The 19,547-nt window shown below is 40.6% G+C and overlaps 1 protein-coding gene across 4 annotated transcripts in view; it reads left to right on the forward strand.

Moving 5' to 3' along the window:
* The window catches only part of SLX4IP (SLX4 interacting protein), a 62,577-nt gene extending 48,641 nt beyond the window's left edge, over nucleotides 1–13,936 (forward strand). For 3 of the 4 annotated variants that reach the window (XM_026052910.1, XM_026052912.1, XM_026052911.1), the window contains exons 7-8: nucleotides 11,267–11,373; nucleotides 12,880–13,935. In XM_026052910.1, the coding sequence (XP_025908695.1) occupies nucleotides 11,267–11,373; nucleotides 12,880–13,699 (927 nt within the window). In that variant the 3' untranslated portion in view covers nucleotides 13,700–13,935. Of the gene's footprint in view, nucleotides 1–11,266; nucleotides 11,374–12,879 lie in introns of all 4 variants that reach the window. The other variant, XM_026052913.1, reaches the window with a different exon arrangement.
* Nucleotides 13,937–19,547: the final 5,611 nt, after the last annotated feature.

Below are 19,547 nucleotides of genomic sequence, written 5' to 3' on the forward strand. Positions count from 1 at the left end.
GGGTAGTTAAATAAAAAGTTGCACTTAACACCTTCCTGATGAAATATTTATCAGCATGAAAGGCCCACATATTTTATGCTGCAGCTATGTGTATTTCATGTGTATTATATGTGATTTATGTGTGTTACAGAGGCCTTTAAAAAAAAAAGTATATAATGTAGGTAAATAAGYTTGTATTAAAAAACCTATATATCAAACTTATTTACCTACATTTTATGCTTCTTTTTTCTTAACAGGTATTCCTTTAATGCCTTGAACATGAGTTGGTTTTTTTTGTTTATCAGAGTGTTTTTATTTCTCAACTTACATTCAGAGTTTGTTTTCTTGTTTCCTAAAACAGTAAGTATTCTGAAGTGTCAAAGAACTGAGCAAATGTATCTATCTGTCTTTTGCTCTCTCGATACCCATCTTTCTCTAAAATATAATTAATTTCTTTTCTAGTTTGGTGAAAATTACCAATTGTGAAAATTACCAGATGATCTAGGTCTCTTTCAGCATGTTTAGTTCCAAATTTTTTATATTTTTAACTGACTATTTTGCCAAGCTCAGTCGCCACTGTTGCGAAACATAATTTCAGGTTTTTGGTACTCCAGAAGTCAAAACTAGAGATTTGCACTTAGTGAATCTGCTTTTCTCTATGCAGTTTAACAGTGTGTATGCTTGAGTACCAAACTGGACTACAAAAGACTTCTGAAAAGACCTTTCCCTGCATAGTTTCTGTTCTATCATGGGCTTAAAATGGGGCATATGCCCTTTTCCTCTGTGTGTTGTTTGAKCTTGAATCATTTCATAATTGCATTTAAGTTCTTTTAGATCTTTTATCAGCTCTTGCCTTTTGTTACTGATTTGAGGATCTATCTCCATTTTATAAAAGTGACTAGTAGTTAACAGTAGCTTCATCACCTTTAAAAGGTTTGAGAGAACTTGTAAGGAATAGAGCTTAAAATTAAATATCAGTAGATTGCCTTCTATTTTACCTTCTATTTTGTAAAATCCATACTTAGAAATGGGAATTGTTGTGGTCACATCTAGGAAACTGTCTGGAGATAATCATCATTTTGAAAGAAAGCAAATCTCTGTTACAGAAACGATACAACAAGCTATTGAAAATACCTGAACAAATTGGAAGTCTGAGAGAAAAGAAGGAAGAATAGTCTGGCTGATTAATGCCAAGCATAGGCATAATTGTTTCATGTTTCATGTTTTGTTATATTATATTTGTAATCTTAAGTAGATTTAGCTTGAAAAAAAGAGCGGGTTTTGGGAACATGGCAAAAGAGGAAACCTACGGAAATATAACAGCTCTAGAGACATTAGTCATCAGAGTCACAATGACGACATTTTCTTTATTATTTAGAGTGATAGAATGRATTATTATTTAGAGTGATAGAATGGAAAACTAAGTGGGTTATCTGAAGAAACATTGGAAATGGGTGGAAGTCTTATGGAGAGTCTGGAGAATGTTTTTAAAATGTGCTAACAATAGAGCATTCATTGATAACCACATTAGCTTATGTTAGAGTCTATGAGAGGAAGTAGTTGTAGGGAAAGTGTGACAGAGCTTAAGCTAATAATTATATTAAAATGGAAATTTGGAATTCCTATTCATATGAAATTGGAAGAGAAAATGGAGAGATCATATCTTGATTTAGAGGTGGCAAGGTGTTCACTGAGCATTAAGTTATACAGAATATTATGGGAAAATTAAGGCTTTCCAAACACAATTTGACTCTTAAAATTACAGAAGGAGAAAAGTAAGGAAAATACGCAGAGTGCACCATGGAATACACTTGTACAGTTTACATTGCACAAGGTGCGAGAACAGAAGTGTGTAACTCTTGTGCCTATATAATATCACAGTGAAACCGTTGTAACTGAGGGCTGATCCTGAAAAAGTCGGTGTCCCCTCTATTGCCAGCTGCACATTGCTTTCCTTTGCAGTGCGCCTAGTGATTCTTCAGCTGACRTTTAATCAGTTGGTATTGATCCAGCAGAAAACTATTTTATTTTATTTTATTTTATTTTATTTTATTTTATTTTATTTTATTTTATTTTATTTTATTTTATTTTATATTTTTAATTTTTAAAATTTTTTATTTGAGCTAGCTTTCTGTCAGGTCCATTCACTGACCCGACTCATCCTGTGCTCGTTCAGTTGTCAACTGGGACCCAAAGAACCTTGCAGCAGCATGACACGAGTTGGAGGGAGAGTRAAGGACCAGCCCTTCAGGCAGTGGCACACAGTTACTTGGAGTGCAAGCAGCATCCAAAGCACATGCTGCTCTTGCATTTGATGTAGAGCCTGATTGACTGATGTTTTATTACATTATCCTTTTTATTTTTTTCTCATGAAATCTCTCGTTTGGGTTTAGATAATATACTTCTTTCTAACTGTTGGAAGAGGCATAACTAGAGGAGAATGACTTCATATTAAGCTGTAGTTTGGTGATTGTCTGAACAGAGTTAACTGTATTGTATGAATGGGTTAAATGCTTTGCACTGGTCTCGGTGGCCCGGAAAATAGTGTCGCAACCTATCATTCATTCATGACTTCTTCAAAACCGTACGAAACAAGATTGCACAAGCACACTGAGTTATGTCACCTCGCCTTTATTCTCTGTGTAAATGTATTCCGTGTTTCTTTTGCCTCCCAAGCTCAGAGGTGGGAACTRGTGCACCTGGAAAGAGGCGTTTGTGTGAGGTAGGGCCCCAGGGCCGGCTTCCTCCGCGCTCCCGCCTTGCCCGGCTGCCTTGTGCTCTTGCTGCTGGGCTTTCTCATGTCTCTGAAGTGCTGAGCTAGGCTGGGAGCTGGCGTTGGGGAGCACTATCTCTCTTGGAGGTTTGGTTCCTACCAAGCTGGCACTGRCACTTCGGTGTGTTCTTCAAATCGGCCCCGGTTACTGCCCATTTTAAGCAACAGATGTGATGGTGATTGATGGGACAGTCAGTTAAGCAGAAGCAAATTGCCATGTAAACATGACCTTCTTTCAGGAATTATTAACGAGTCAAAATGAAAAGTAATCAAATTGTAAGAAATGCATAAAATTTTTCATTAGAAGTTGTTCATAGTAGAAGTAATGCAAGAGCAAATACTGCAATATTTTTTCTTTTGAAGAGGAAAATTGCAGACTAATGCACCTTATCCCTATGCCAGTTACTGGGACAGATGATTATTTTTCTTTTGTGAGTTTGCACTTTCAACATTTGAAGCTTTTGTCACCTTTTTGTACTCCTCCTTGGTATCTAGCTCAAGCTGACCGAAGAGTGATGACACTGAAAGACGCGCTCTCTCCTGCCTTCTCTTCCCTTTGGTTATCCACGCGTTCCTGTCTGCAGCTCCTTCGCTATGCACATGTGTGGCGAGTGGCATTAGTTCCCTGATCCGTCTGCAAACAAGGTGCTTGTTGCTGCTGTTTGCCTGGTTAGCTTTCAGTTGGATCCCTTTGGCCGGATTCGCTGTGGGGATGCCTGAGTGCCTGTGGTCACACAGGCACCTGGCAGGAGCAGCTGTTTGATAAGGGTGAGGCTTCCCTTTCATTGTCAATATAGCTTTAAATGAGCTTAAATCATCAAACTGTGCTCTTAGAGAAACTAAATCACCAAACAGCAGAGCTCAGGCCTTTGACTCSAACCCAAGGAAGAGCTGCAGCACTTTCAGACAGTCCTGTTTGCCCCCCTCGTCTGCCTCTCCTTGGCTGCCACGGCTCCTATCGCAGAGCCTGCCCAAGGGCTCGTGCTCCTGCACCCCGTGGCGCTGCCGTCCTGGGCGCGTTTCCYTCTGCCAGCCCTGCTAGCGGGGCAGAAACCTGCTGCAGAAGGGCAGGGAAGGTGCCCGAGAGCAGTAAGGTGCATTGCCTGCCTCAGCTCTGCTTGAACTTGTCCTGGTTCCTTAGCGCACAGCCTGGCTGATTTGTTTTCTGCATGGCAAAAGTGTAATAGCCGCCTGCTCCTGTTTATATTACTCTTCCAGGGAAAAGACTACATAGTGAAGTTGATAAAAAAAAAAAAAAAAAAAAAAATTATTTCAAGTGGTCAAGATTAGAGAAAACTATGGGGAACTTGGGGGAAACCTCACAGAGATCAGTAAATGGCTTTTAGGATTCCAAAAGAAAATTATTTGTTGATAGGCGTGAAGTAATTTATACTGCAAAGAGCTATTATGGTATTGATGGCTGCTGCTGAGTGCTGCTGCTAACTGTAAAATCTCTGGAAAAAAAATGAAGGTATTGCTAGTGAATGGGTTTGAAAAAGAGTGGTCAGTCACATTATTTATCTGAAAAGCTGGCAGRGTGTTTGTCTGTGTCAGGAATGAAATAAAAATAGCAGAATTAATGCCAAGAAGTTGAATCCAGTTTCGTTAAAAGGTTTTGTGCTTCTCGTGCAAATCCAAATAAGAAGGGTCCTATAATTGCAATGTAAATTAGGTACATAAATTATACCTAATTGTACCTGAACAGGGTTGACACAGCCTCGTTTCTCAAATCCTTGTCGTTAATTCAGATGTGATTCTCTCTCATCATCCTTTCCCTTGCACCATTTTCCTCTTTGCCCTCCCTCTCTCGATGTCCCAGCTTGTGCTGGGTGGCAAACACTTATTTGAACCACGGTTGGGGACGTTGCACTGGGTGATGCTCTTCCACCTCCCAGCCTTTGAGAGGATGGACACGTGCTGGGGTTTAAGGCTGCATTAAGCCAAAGAGTTTAGTCTGCTACTGTGCACCTGAGAGATTTTGGTGGCTTAAGTACTGAAAGAGATTTGGATGATTTAATGTTGTTGTAATAATTCTGTGTTCCTGTCATCCAAAGAGTAGGGTTTATTATTATTATTATTATTATTATTATTATTATTATTATGTCATTTTAAAGAGCAATCTGTTCCTCAGCCTTCAGCAGAAAACCCTGTAATAACTAGTAGGAATTTCCTGACTCGAATGAGAAGTAAGCTGAGATAGATGAGTGGGGAGGCTCGCGGGTGGGTGGCTGAAGGGTCTCCAGTTTCTGTGGTTCGGTTCTGCCGCGCTCAAGCCGCACGCGAGCCTTGCGGGCACGTGTTTTCTGCTCGCCCTGCAGTCAGGGTGTGCACGTGTGCCGGGCGCTTGGACTGGAGAACGACAAGGCCCTGAGCAGGGCTGAGCCGCAGAACGAGGTGCTGGTCAAGGAGACATTCTCTCTTTCCAGTATTTCCTCATATTGTGTCCTGACTCCTTATTAGAAAAAAATAATCCARCATGTTGTTCTGCCATTGCTAGAGCTAATATAGCGAATTGCCTCTGCGTTCATCCCAAACCAGCTTTTGCCTTCGCTTCAGCTTGCACCATGATACCCTCGATCTCCTCATGCGTTTCTCACCACTATCTACCTGAATGACCCCRGCTCCCTGCCCCATCTAGTGCAGCATCCGTCTCTGTGCCCACCCAGCTCCTCCTTCTTGGCCCCCTGAATCTCCCCCAGTTGCCTCGTGTTCCTGAGTTGCCTCTGACCTGCTGGCCAGGCAGAGCTGGGGCTGGTTTGGGCCACGTAGCAGCTGTCAGCAGGCTGAACAGCTCCAGCGACRGCGCTCGCTCCCCCTTTCCCTCTGGGGAGACGTTTACAAGGGATCTTTCCTTTTCCTGCATGTCGGCTTTCTTGAAATGTTCAAGAATTCACTCAGTTTGAGACCTCAGTGAATCTGTTGTCATTGCCYGAGATTGCCCTGCAGGTTTAGAAATGCTTTGGAGGACCAGGCACACAGTGTGAGCTCAGATATCTTGAGGTTTCAGGGCGAGAGGGGTGTCTTGTTTTGGAAATTGAGCTAAAACTCTGGCAAAAGTGTGGAAGAGTGAAGGCTTCCCAGGAGTGCAGCTGTTACTGAGCTGGAGCCCGGGAGCTCTTCTGGTTTTACCTATTTGTATAACCAGCGATCAAGAGTATTAGTTAATCTTTCTGAGGCCTCTCATGGTTGTTAAGTGCTATTGTATAAATAGAATGTTTGGCTTTAGACTTGTGTGCGTTTTTTCCAGGTATTTTATTCTGTAAGACTGATGTTTTAAGCAATCAGTCATAATATTGTATAAATCATATGCTTTAGTTAATGCTCTGTTATGTCATATAACCCAGAACGAAGGAAATTATACTATATTTGCATGGATAAATACCAAATATACTTAAATTATTGCTGATAGATGGTACTGGTTTAAACATCCAATACACCACTTAGATGTGGTAGGCAGATAGAGGCTCCAAATTTCAGACTGCTAAAAGCTCTAGTGGAGCAGTACAGGCTCACCTTGCTTTTCCAGATACCCATGTGACAATYGAGGTGGATTTGCTCTCCTGTGGTTTGCAGTTTGGGTGAAAGGACATATGAAGTCGCTATTTTTTTATTAAGAAATTCTTCAGGTATAAAACATGTATAAAACATAAAACAGGTGTAGAACAGGGATAAAACATGCATATCCTCTTTGATAACTATTGAAGGCAAGAATTGTAAAATTGATGTGAAATGGTGCCTCAAGATGCATGTGTTTAATGTATTTCTCTGGAAAAAAAAATCAAGCTATGTTTAAGTTTTCCTTAAATATCAATGAGTAGTTATTTTACTTGAAAAGAAAATGTCTTTTTCATCCTTTCCTTATCAGTGGACATCTCTCTRAAGATAGTATCTGAATCTGGCAACATCACCAGATAGAATCAGAATGATTAATAGGTTAATTAGTTAACATTACTTTTAACACTTTTGCCTTCAAGCAAACGCACAGAGTATGCATCACATGTGCTTCTAAGTACATAAATAAATCATTTGTTTCAGGAGCACCATCTGTGTGGGTTTAGAAAACATGATGTATGTGTTGCTATCTCTCATATGGTTCTGCTTGTTGCAGGAGAGAAATGCCTTTCTCTGGATGATACTTTGGTTTCAGTCTTGCAATAGGAATGTGTTTCAAAACCATCAGCATTTCTTAAAAATACCTGTTTCTCATATGGAAATCAATATGCCCATTTTAAACATGGAATATAATCCTTAATGTTTTTGTTTTGTAAATTATTGACCTGTGGAAGGGAACAGTCCACTTTGAAATGTAAAGCAAAATTCTGCAAGACCAAGCAGTGAACAATATTTCAGACTGAGAATATCCATTTCTGCAACACTTCTGCATCCATTCTGGAACATTTCTGTGGCTAGTTTATAGCATGGCAGGAGTCTAGGACAGGTGCTACATTGAAAACCCTGAAAAATTTGGGTCACGTAGGAGGGTTCAGCCAGAGAGTAGACCCAAAATGTCCCATGCCTGTTAATTCTTTGTCAGCTGGATCTGGTTCCTCCTTCATTTACAGRCCAATTGTAGGAGGCCTTTGATATTTATGGGATTGGAAAGATTCCTGTATCACCTCTTTGCTCTGCTCATCATCTACCTCCAGAACCTTTCTGAAACCTAAAATATGGTCATGATACCRCCAGGGTGGCATTAAGAGAAATCACAGAAGTGCAAGCTCAGAGAAAGTTCCCAAGAATAACCACTTCTGTCCGATTCCTTCTACTAATTTTATTCAGTTGTGTGTAACTGGGATAATACTTTATTCCATTGCTTCATCTCCATTATTGTATTCAGAGTCTAGGAATTTTGTTGTTGGGGGCTGCTGTGCTACATGTGCTGGGTGAGGCCCCAGTGGGGACCCCCATATGCCTCTCTGGTACTAACTTKGATAGATTTGACCCATTGATGTTTTCTATTAAGCTTCTTGTTTGATGAACAAGTCAAGCCACATTGATAAATGCAATTCCAAAACAATGTGTTCTTTCTAACCAGACATGAAATGTAATTATCCTGTACAGATTTTGCTTTATTGGTACACAGTTCTTAATGCAACTGATACACTGGGCACAGTCAGAGGCAACTGCAAGATTTCAGTGTTTATATATGAGCTGTTATATATGAGCACTATTAGCAGCTTGATTTCTGAAGAGGTCAAACCTTTCAGTCTTCTTCAAGATGATCAGTTACTTGTAGGGATTCTTCACAAAGACACATACATTAGTAGTACTTTGATAGATGTTTAATGCTGATTTTTCATGTTAAGAGGTGTATGGATCAGTCAGAACTTTTTCAGATGCTTGAGGGTTTCTTTTTCACGTGGAATCTAGGCAGTAAAAGAAAAAGCATTGCAGTTTGCTAAGCCTTAGTGCAAGTATACAGTGCACCTAACAACCAAGTTTCTAGATAGGCCTTAAGAGAGAAGGGGTTTCGATGTCAGACCTCTGTTTGGCAAGTCCTAAGGAGCTGCGAAGAGGCTTCTGAACAGCAGGTTTCATGTACAGGTAGCTGGTGGCTCCTCATTCCTGCGGGCCCTTTGCAGTGGAGCTTAAGTGACACAAAGCAGCAAGCTTAGCCTAGAATTTCCAGCGCACAGATTTCTAATAGAACTTGGCAGTTCAAGGGCTAGAGAGCCATTTTAATCTCTCATGCCCACCCAGTCGCTATTCAAATGTAAATATGTCTCTTTACCGAATTGCCAAGAAATGTGGTTTTAATTTGTTAGCAGCGATCCCGCTCCCTGCAGCTCTCGCGGAGCCGAGTCGCAAGCCGGGCGGTGCTTTGACRTTTGCCTCGGTCGCGGTGTCAGTGTTTATGGGCAGTCTGCTTCTGCTGTCCTCCTCTTTATGCCTGGAATATTTTTCTTTAATTACTTCACTGCCTACAAGGAATTTGGGATTACTAGACAGGATGAGWGCAGATTAGGTTCTTTTACTTTTTTTTTCTTTCTCTAATAAGTCCTGAAGTTCCCATAGGAAATAAATAGTATTCCCAAAACAGACRATGTTTTTTATTTTTTTAATTAGCAAAAATTAATAAGTTTAATAAAGAAAATAAAGGAAGTATCACCAGTAATGGCCGAGTGTCTTAGTAGTATATGCAGTGCCCATTGTTGTTATTTATGACTCTTTTTGCCTTCTATTGTGGACTTATTCCAGCCTTAGGGAGTTTACATCACTTGTAACAGCAAAAGGCTCCCTGGTTCCCACAGAGCCTTTCAAAGCCTGACTCATGTGCCTTATGTTAATTGTTCAGCTCTCAAAATACAGCACTTACAGGGTGTGGTTCCGAGGGGAAAATCTACTGTACTTAGAGGGCATGTTCAGAAGTGTTTCACATATAAATCATTTTGATTCTTTATTTTATTAATTTTTTTTTACTATCTTAACCCTTTTCTGTCGCCGCTTGACGGGATAAGCTGCTTGAAAACAAAACAAGGGCCGAGGCGGCGCAGCCAGGGAACGCKTTCGCCGGTCACCTCCGAGCTCTCACCTGCAACATGACTCAGTTCCCACGGGAGGTGGCTCTGTCGCCTCTGCCTCTCCTTGGGGTCTGCCCGTCACACCCAGGAAGGGCTTTGCCTTGGGGCCAGCAGCCATTCCCAGCTCATGGCAGGGCACGGGATAGGAGTGAGCTTCGTGGYTCACCTGCAGTAGGTGGACATGGGGGGACAGTTCCTGACCATGGTCCCCCTTTGCCTGTGTTGTCTACTTGCCATCTCGTGTCTGCCATAGCTGGGAGAAGCGCGTGATGGGCTGGTGATCCTGCCCAGGCTCCTGCTTGAAATGCTGAGGGAAAGATTTCTTATAAATAGCCTTCCTGGTTACCGTAAAGCAGAATAAGGAGGTGCAAATGCTGCCACTTTCTGTGGCTAAGCGAGGGTGCTCTCCTGCTGTTTTGATAGAGAGCTGCTCTGCAAGAGCTGCAGTGTAAGCTGAGCAGCTGTAACTAGAAATTGTAATAGTTCCTGCTGGCTTTAAACTAGAGGGTCTGTGCTGCTTTTCAAAGTTTTTCAGTATCATCATAATAGTATCCTTTTAATAGCTTAATAAAATATGAAAGTATATTAAGTATATTAAAGCTATGGACTCCCCTAAATTGACTTAACGAGAATAGGAGCAGCTATTCAGCCCTCATCTTAAACTCGTTAGGCTTGATTTTTGAGATTGAAATCACATGGCATGTGTGTCTTATGTGTTGGGTGCCTCCTGTAAACATGTATTGCAACAGCAGCGCACAGAACTTCATGCATCTATTAATACACACACACAAGTTTGCATAACTTGCCTCTGAAACAGACTCAAAACATCTGCAGTTTTTTAAGCTGTCCAAATACCCAGTGTCTTTACTGGCCCTCTCTCTCCCTAACAAAACAGGAAGCTGTTTTCGCTGGCTCCTGCTCCTGGGAAGAGAGTCAGGGTTTTACCTCCCCTCCCGCAGCAAAACAGCAGTTAACTCCCCTGCAAGGGAAGGGGGCCCGAGCTGTGTCCCAGCTCCAGCCTTGGGCCTCTGCAGCTGCTTTGGTGCTGGTGTTCGGCCCGTCCCTAGCGCAGGGGCAGCAGCGGGAGCCAGCGCTCCCTGCGTCCCATGAGCCCCCATCAGAAGCTGCATCAGTCCTTGCTGCTGAGGAAAAGTGCTGCCAAAGGAAAGGAGATGCACAAAGCCCCTTCTCTTCTTGCCTTTGCGACTGTTCTTTCCCTGTCCTCCACAGCCTTCGAGATCCCATTTATTTGCAGTATAGGGTTGTTAGGAGTGAAGTCAGCAAAGGGCTCTTCTGTCAYTGAGATGGTTTAATCGTGAAAGGAAATGGTCACAGTTTGAAGAAAAAGAGCATTTTCCTTCCCTCCCCCCGCTCCTAGTCTCGTATTATATAAAGCCGTGGTGCTGCTGTTAGCTGAGACCAGAAAGAATTCCCCTGTTGTCCCGTCGTAGCCAACCACTACAGGCTGTGAGCGTCCGAATGTTCCTATTAAAACTTTTAACCCTTGCCTTCTAAAATGAGCAAATAATACTCTCTATTTTTTGGAAAGTATGGAAAATTATGGGAATTCTTTTGAGAATAAGTCTATAGACCACTGCGCCAGTCAGTCTCTTCAGAAAAAAAACTGACAGAAATGCTCCTGTCTGCAACAGAGATTCCTGGCATTTGTCACAGTTTGAGCCGCAAAGATGTCAAATATTTGCCAACAGTTTCCTCAGATGGTTTGGAAAGCTACATCCTTTACATTGCAATCTTGTTTGTTTGCGGTATATTTTAGCATAYGAAATATGTTCATTGGGAGTCTGAAACAGGAGTAAACTGACTGCAGACTCCCAGTTGATATAAGATTAAAAATAATTTAGTTCTTAGCTGTTTCTCTAAGACCACTCACATCAAAATAATAAAGACCATGTGTAAGCCTTACTAGTACAAATGGGTGAATAATCATAGCTTAACGTGTCATGTTTTAAACCTGTGTTTTCTTTTGGAGCAGAAAGAAGTTTCCAATGGGACGTCTGAGTATTTTTCTGAATCTGCCGAGAACGAAAAGCTTAAGCTCAGTCTGACCCAACAGATAAAGCAGGACATCTTGAAAGAAATGTATGTGCCTCTTGTTCCTGAGTTACAGTCCCACAAAATATAAGTCAATGGGAGTCAGTACTTGTTATGAAATGTCAAATAATACGAGCCCTTATATAAAAGATTATTTTTGACTGTTAAGAGCCTGATAATGTACTATGGATAAGCACATAAAATGTTCTTTGTTATTCTGCAGGGTATGAAAAAGAGCAATTGCAACCCACATAAGCTATCTCGCATAGCAGTAGGCAGAATCAAAACAGTTTTTTTTTCTTGAATGGAGCTCTAAGCCAAAATAAATACTTGYGATGTTTGAAACTGATTTAGAGAGGGGAAAAAACCCACAACAACACTTTGCAAATATATGTATATATTTTATTTTGAGAGTCTACAATGTACCACAGTATTAGTCAGGATCTGTGGTTACAACTAAGGAGTACCCTATAGAGCTATATGCTGTGGTGGTGAAGGAGGGGCTCAGTTGGTCAGCTGAATGTTTCAGTGATCCTGKGCTATAGCACCGTGCTGTGCTTACCTGCCAGCAGCCCAAAATGTTGATGGTGAAATCAGGATGTTGCTGTGAACCCCAGTAACTTTTGTTTTAACCCACATTTTCTCATCTGTGCTGATCTTAAAGTGAAATCAGATTTGGAGTTACTATTCTAGTCCTTTTCTCAAGTTAGATATGCTGACTTGAGAACTGATGGCATCAGCAGAGCTGCAGAAAGCAGCCTCAGCAGGGGAGGAGCTTTCAGACTTTATATTTTGCATAGGCAGCTCCCATGCTTGTATGTAAAGTTCATCTTACAGCCTGTGTGAAGTTGAGCTTTGTAGGCAATATACACTGTTGAAGAGTGTTTATGTACTAACAGTCCATTGTGACTCTTATGATTTCATTTTCCTGTATAATTCCTTTTAAAATATCCTCTATTTGTTTTACCTAAGTCCTTTCCAGATGAGCAGGCCTGATATTAGATGAGTAGTGGTTAACTTTAAAGTAATGCTTTGAAATGTCCTGGGAAAAATTCCAGAGGAACATTCTAAACTAGTGATTAGACACTCTTATACACAGACTCACACACTGCATCTTCCTGCCTGTCCCTCTCCAGCCTTTAGATAGGCAAAATGTATATGAATATATGGGAATGACTTGAAATCATTTAGACACTTATGAAACACTGTTTTTATCTAGCTAATTTGGGAAGGAATTCAAAATCCTTATGCAGTGTTGACCTTTAACATCTGTAATGAATCCAGTTCTGCCTCTTGGAATAGAATGCAAACTCCGTCGTGGCTTAGTCATTAATAAATAGGGTTCCCCTAGAGCAGTGGAAAATCAGATGGGTAACACTTGGTATTATCCTCATTAGACAAACATTACTGCTTGTCAGGTGATACACACTCATCTTTCCACATTCAGAAAGAGGGTTGCCCTGCTGGTCTTGGAGGATTAGGAGAAAAGACAGATTGAAACAGTTAAGATTCATTTTTTATTAAAAACAATTTATTTTATTATTGTTATTGCAGTGTGAAAAGGACAAAAACAAGGGAAAGTTGCATGAGCAGACCTCAAACAAGAAAGGACTCCAGTAAAGTACATCCTGGCCCGGCAGACTCCCAGAAAGAGAACAGAAAGAATGACTGTCAAACTTCTCCCAATCCATCTGATTTAAAATGTGGGAGTGTAGGGCAACTCAAGGATTGCATAAGTGCATCTGAGAACGACTTAGAGCTTCCTGTTTTAGAGCTGGAAAATGATGTTAATCAGAGACAGCCAGATGATGCTGGCAGCCAGCAAAAACCTCACTCTGTGGAGCGGTTAAAGATGAGACTTCTAAGGAAGAAGCCTCCTTCTAGCTGTGAGTCAGCACTGCTAGATCCAAAACAAAGTCAAGAAGTGACTGAAGCGCAGGCTCAACAGAAGAGTTGTGGTTCAAAAGAAAAACTAGACTGTTCCAGAAAGGAACTTTCTGAAGAGACTCCCTTGATTCCCAGCAGTATAGAAATGGGCAAGTGCAGTAAAGATTGTTTAGATCCAGTCCTCGAGGAGAATACCCCACTTGATGCAAAATTGTTTTCTACAGAAGACTTGACGAGAAGGAGACCTGATGAAGAGTCACTCACTTTGGGAAAAAAGCTCTCCAGGCCTCCTCTCCTTGAGGGGAGCAATATAGTGCAGACAGACAAGACTGAGCCAGGCACAACCACTGAAGAGTTCTCTCAGGTGCCTTCAGCATCTCATTTTAAACCACTCTCTATGTCTCCAGAGAAGCTTATCCAAAAAAGAAAAAAAGAGGTTAACGATGGTCTCAGAAAGTTAAAACTACGGAGGCTTAAGAAGTCATGATAGTGTCTTAAAGATTACATTGATGGTTATAGATCAACAATGTATTTGTATTCAGAAAAAATATGTGAAGAGTAGGAAGCGGTTCAAAATAATGAAAAAAAAGTTAAAAAAAATGCAAGAAGTCAAAATTGGACAAAACCTTTAGAGCTAGTTTAATAATTAAACAGGTCTGTGATAATGAACTGTAATTAAGGTAATTCTGTTTTTTTTTTTTTTTTTTTAGTATAAAGAGATGTAAATATTTTACCAATTGCAGTATTTGTAGAAAGAAATATGTTAAAATATTTACCAAGGAAAATTTCTGATGGATGTTTATTTTGGCACTATAAAAACTTGGTATCAACTGGTGACAGCAAAAGTTAAAACCCTTTTCATTAGCCATTCACAACTTTAGTGGCAAATTTTTCCTTGTTTCTGAGCATATGATTTTTTGTATTATTTTATGTTAATTTCTTTTGTTTCCATGTTAGAAAGTTTATGGTTTATTCATATGCTCTTTATAACAGTAAAACAAATTTGGATTATATCAAATACATATTTATGCAACATTTAATATTGCTGATAGGTTAAGGCTTATATTTTCATTGAGATTTCAAGATAATTAGGGTTTACAGAATGCAGTTGTGATATGAATATATATTTCTAAGATGAGTTGTGGGTACAAGAGATCATGTCTTTTCTGTTTGGAAACATGGAGATAGGTTTTATATTTGCAGTCACCTGCATTTGCAAACATTGTTATTGGGGAAAAAAATTATACGTAAACATGCATAAACTTATTCTTGCATGCATGCTTCAAAACCAAGCCCTGCTTGGGTGCAAGGACAACATGCTGTCAGGTCTGTTTCTTTCGAGGTGCTAGCGATACCTAGGTTAGTTGTTAAGATTACRTTAATTATACAGCAGTTTTTAATAATGCACTTGTAATTGTATGGTGATGTGCTATGGAAATGTCACTTCTTACCTCACGTTTATTTTTTTAAAGAGGAAAAATAAAATTACTAGGAATTTCTTTTGATCGTTCTCTCGAAATCCATGTGAGCACAGATGTTTTGTGTGAATCAAGTTTTGCACAGTCTGTGGAGATCCTTACTGAGATTCATGTAAGCGTGAGAGTAAGTTTTGTCCTTAGAAGAGCTGGTAGGTTGAACAGCATCTTTGTTGCTGTGAGTAACATCGGCTTTTCCTGTGGATGAGGAAAGTTCTGCCTGCCCTCTTCAAGATGCTTTTTCTTTTTTTCTTCCAGTCTATTTGCATGGTGTTTCGCATTAAGGTTGCTAATGTTTTCCCAAGCTGCGGGCCTGCAAAATGTAACAAGCAAAACCAAAGTTGCTAATGAAAATGGGTTTGCAGGAAGAGTAGCCTAAGGTACGTTTATTGTTATCTTTTGTATGGGCKAAAGATGCCATGTTACACATCAGGAAGAGCCCTTTTTTTGATGGATTTACAAAGATATATTTAATGAATTATTCATCAGGAAAATAACAGTAATTAGAATCATCTCAAGACTTTTTGTAAATCTTAGGTTATATTTTCTGGAGAAAGTACTTAAATGCTTACGGTATATAAGTTGGTAAATACTGTTACAAGCATACAGGCAATGGCTGTAAATTTCTCTATTTTTCTTTGTTTTTACTTGAATCCTTATGAATTTTCTATTAAGTTTTCAGGTGTAATGCAGATACCTATAGGAGAGGTTCAGACGACTACCCTGAGACAGACATATGTTGAGGTTAGAAAAACATTTGAGTTTCTTCATTTTATACTGGATAGAAAAAATGCTCTTTTCATTGCTTTTCCAAATGGGCAACACAATGATTTTTATCTGTGAAAACCATGGACAAACCTCAGTAAATACAACCTCCTACAAAAACTGCAACTTACAGTTTTGAATTCAGAAGCTCCCCTTCCTCTCACCTCCCTCTTCTCCAAATCAAAATAATTTTATGTATTAGAAATCCTAACTCTAACCACAAATAGTATGCATCAGCATACAATATTASTGCTATACATTAGTTTAACCATAAGGTTACAATTTACTTTTAATGTTAACTAAATAACATATGGACGTATGCATCTTTACAAATAAATGTCATCATAGATGCGTAAGGGCTTGGGTAGATTAGTCTTACTTAGCTGGGAACACTTGATTCTGCCTTTGGGATCATTTGCTATGTTACAGTGCTGTTTTCCATCACTTTACTGATAACATGGGAACATCCTGCATTTAAAACAGCGATCTTGTGACAAGTAGCAGTCAGAATCATAGGGCTAGATTGTATATGAGCCTTAGAGACCTAGAGATTCAAAAGGACTTTTGAAAAGTGCACAGTTGTCTCACTCCCACTGCAGGTTGTCAGGCTCCGAGGCTCTCTGGGAAGACCCACTGCCTTTGTGTGCTCATTAATTTGAAAATTGTCTCTTGGATCCCCTCAAAAGTGCAGTTATTCAGGGAAGRGCTTTGAATTCATGTTCACTTTTGGATTTTAGCTGGTCCTGCTGCCAAAAGTTTTTCTTTTTCTGTGCAAAGGACTATTATAATAGCTTTCCCTTTGCAAAGTTTTACTCTTTTCTGTAATTCTGTCACGTCCAGGCTGCATTGTTGCCATGTGTCTCTGTTCTCTTTGTACTTTATTCCTAAGTTCTTCTCTTCGGTCTTTGGGTTTTTCTTTACCTACTCCACCTGCATCCAGGTGACAGACACGTGTGTCTGCTCTGAGATGCTCTGGATTCACAAACCTAAAAGCTTTTAATTTTTTTTAAAGCTTTTTCAAGCTTCTCTGACATACATCGAGGTTATGAGTAACTAACTGGCTGGAGCCCAAAATGCAGAGYTCACTTGAAAAAATGTAGATTTGTCCTTAAAAAGAAATAACTGTCTTATTCATTTTCCCCTTTTTAAAATAAATTAGCTGGCTAATTTGRTCTGTGCTGTTTGCTGAAGTAGTTAAAAATGTTTGTTTAGTGAACTTTTGTATTTAAACACACATCAAAAGCCAGAGCAGACTTTTACGTATTTATTTATTAGAGGAAGCATGTGGTGTAAGATCTTCCCTGGCCTGTGTTGGTCTATTAGAAAATTTCAAGTGTTGCAAGATTTTGTCTGAGCAGTAAACATGGTGCTAGCTCTGATGCTGTCACCTTGTAGTTCTGCATACGAAGGTCTAGACACTGTGCTGGAACATTATTACCATCGTATAGCCATGCTTCAGGGTTCTTAGAAAAAATTCAAGATCAGCAAAGGAAACTTTGGACTTTGCATTGCTACAGAAACTTMGTCTGAGTGAGGTCTTCCGAAGAAGTTCATTTAATCAAAGTAAACTTCCTTTTAAGATCTCAACGTGTGGGCCATGTGGGTCGAGTATCAGTTGACGTTTTAATATCATTCYCTTATTGGCTTTTGGATGCAAGATGMTGGATTTTAAGTGAAAAAAATGAAGGAAGAAGTTTTTGCTTGCAGTGCTAAACAGGCAATTGCATTTTTAATTAGAATATCTCAGATTGTTTGTGTTATGAATAGTTGTCTCCTTGCCTTTATCGATCTAAATGTTTTATACTGTATGAAGAGTTATGCAGGCTCAAGCAAAGAGAGTTAATAGTTTCAAGTRTCTTTTAGCTAGTGGTAGGAAGTGGGGGTTGGCCTCAGAAATTAGCTTTAATAAAGGAAACTCCTCACTTCTTCACTGTCTGCTTTTTGTGCTTCTCTAAAGAGCATTAACTAGCATCGAAACAGCCGTGTGACCTAAAGCATAGGGGAATAGCTTCACATCTGGCCTTTCATCAAAGGGCTGTGCAAGCAGCTGAACCCAGGAGGAAAATGAACATGCTGATTTTGACAGTGGGATAGCACTGAGGGTCAGCAACTTGGTCAAGGTAATGCAAGCTGGGTAAGGAAGTCATTCTGCAACTTCTCCTGTCAACACATTTGTTTCTTCCTTCTATTCACTTCTGAATTATTTATTTATTGAGCTGCCMGATTGCTAAAATGGAAGCTGTGTGGGATTGGAATGTGGGGCATTCAGGTGGCATTTTTACCCATCCTTTTCTGTAGCCAATATAGTCCCTTCAAGTGATACTTCACTAGTAGGAATTGTTATCTAACGTCTAACTAACTGCCACTTTGGCTGTCAATAATTTTTTTTTTGGTTTAGGCATCAGGTCTTTGCAGAAAAATGTCTCGAGCTACAATCCTACAGATGGGCATGCTCCATCATTTTAATATTGAAGTGCTGCCATAGTACTAGAATAAAAAGAATAGATTTATTTCTCCATCTTGTCGAGTAACTGGTTGAAGTAATWTGCACATCTCAGAGCAGGCGCTCACAGGCCGCGCTGGGTTGGGCATCTGCTCTGACACCCTGGCTGGTAGCACCGGGGGCCAGGAGACAGTTCGGACCCTTCACCTGCCCCCCCAAAGTAGAAATAATAATTTTGCTTTTTTTGTTTTGTTTTGTTTTCTTTGTTGGGAATGGCTAAATTTTTTTTAAAGCTTTGCGCATACTAGTAAACACTAATCATGAAGACTTTTACTGTCAGTATTGCAAAAGRGGAAGTTGGAAAATTCTTAAAAATCAAGCGTGTTGTTGAATCCAGCCTCTGAGYGCTGGAAGGGGAGGGGAGCTTGTGCAATCGCTTCCATCTTCSGCGGAGGAGAAAGAGAGCCTCAGTTTGGCACTTCCTTTATCACAGCTTCTCATCGCCTTTGCATATGCTCATAAAAAACATTAAGGCTCTGCCTTGTGACCTGCTCCAGCGGGCCTCGGAGCGCGGCGGCGCTCCCGGCCTCCGCGCAGAGGCGGCGGCGGCCTCGTGGAATGGCCGAAGCGGCTCCGTCACGTGAGCAGCAGGGAGCAAGAGCCAGCGCAAAAGCCTCCGGTCTGGCCGGGAGCTCCTTAATGCTGTTAACTCTCGCCGAGGAAGTGTGTGAGTTTGTGCAAGGAGTTGTCCAGAGTCTCGTCAGGAAGGTGCTCAAGGCTGCTAGGCCCGAGTCTAGACCCTGGCCTGTGGTAGGCACTCGTACAAGCGCGCACGAGCTGTCGTCACCTGTGCTGCTGCATGAGTGGCTGTTCCCAAGGCTGTCTGTCCCCCAGAGACCTGATAATTGAGTTAGGGCTGCTGCAAGGTGCAGAGTCAGCAGCTTTCCCTAAGTCACCTCTTTGTGAGGAACACGGGCCCTTTCCTGGCGGACATGCAGTGACTTTCATGTGGCTCCCTTCGGCTCCAGTTGAACTAGAATGAGATTTGATGGGTTCATTTAGCAGCATAGGTGTAGCAGAGCTGAGAGGGATTTTGTTTAAGCTTTTATGTTTAAAACACAGCTCGGGAAGTGTTTTTGACTTCTTAGATGAATAAAGAGGCAAAGAATAAACACACAGTAGCAGCAGGAAGCAGCTCTTGACTAAACAGCAAGTATCTTCCTGGAGCAGTGAACTGGGACCTGGCAAAGTAAAATTTCCACAAAAAATAAATGGCCCTTGATATTCCAGTTAGAAGCTTCTCTGTTTCTATATATTTTCACAACAATGGAAAAATTCTCCCAACTGGGTGGTGGTTCTGGGCTATGGAAGACTGTTTTTGTTTTAAACTCACCAGAGTAAAATGTGAAGCTACAAGTAACACATGAGGATATAATTTAAAAATACCATTGGAGCACTTTCACAGACTTCAATTGCTTTGACAATTACATGAGTTATATAGGAAAAAGCTGCCCTGTAGGGAGAAGCTGTGCTGTAACAGAAACCTCTACCTGCGCAATGTCAGGCTTTGTTGCCCTGCAGAGGCTCAAAATAAATAGTGATGTCAAAGTCTTCACAAGCTTTGAAGCTTAAGGAACCCAAGTTTTGTTTTT

This window comes from Nothoprocta perdicaria, unplaced genomic scaffold (assembly GCF_003342845.1).
Source record: "Nothoprocta perdicaria isolate Ctin4 unplaced genomic scaffold, notPer1 scaffold_93, whole genome shotgun sequence".
In the NCBI taxonomy this organism is placed as follows: Eukaryota; Metazoa; Chordata; class Aves; order Tinamiformes; family Tinamidae; genus Nothoprocta; species Nothoprocta perdicaria.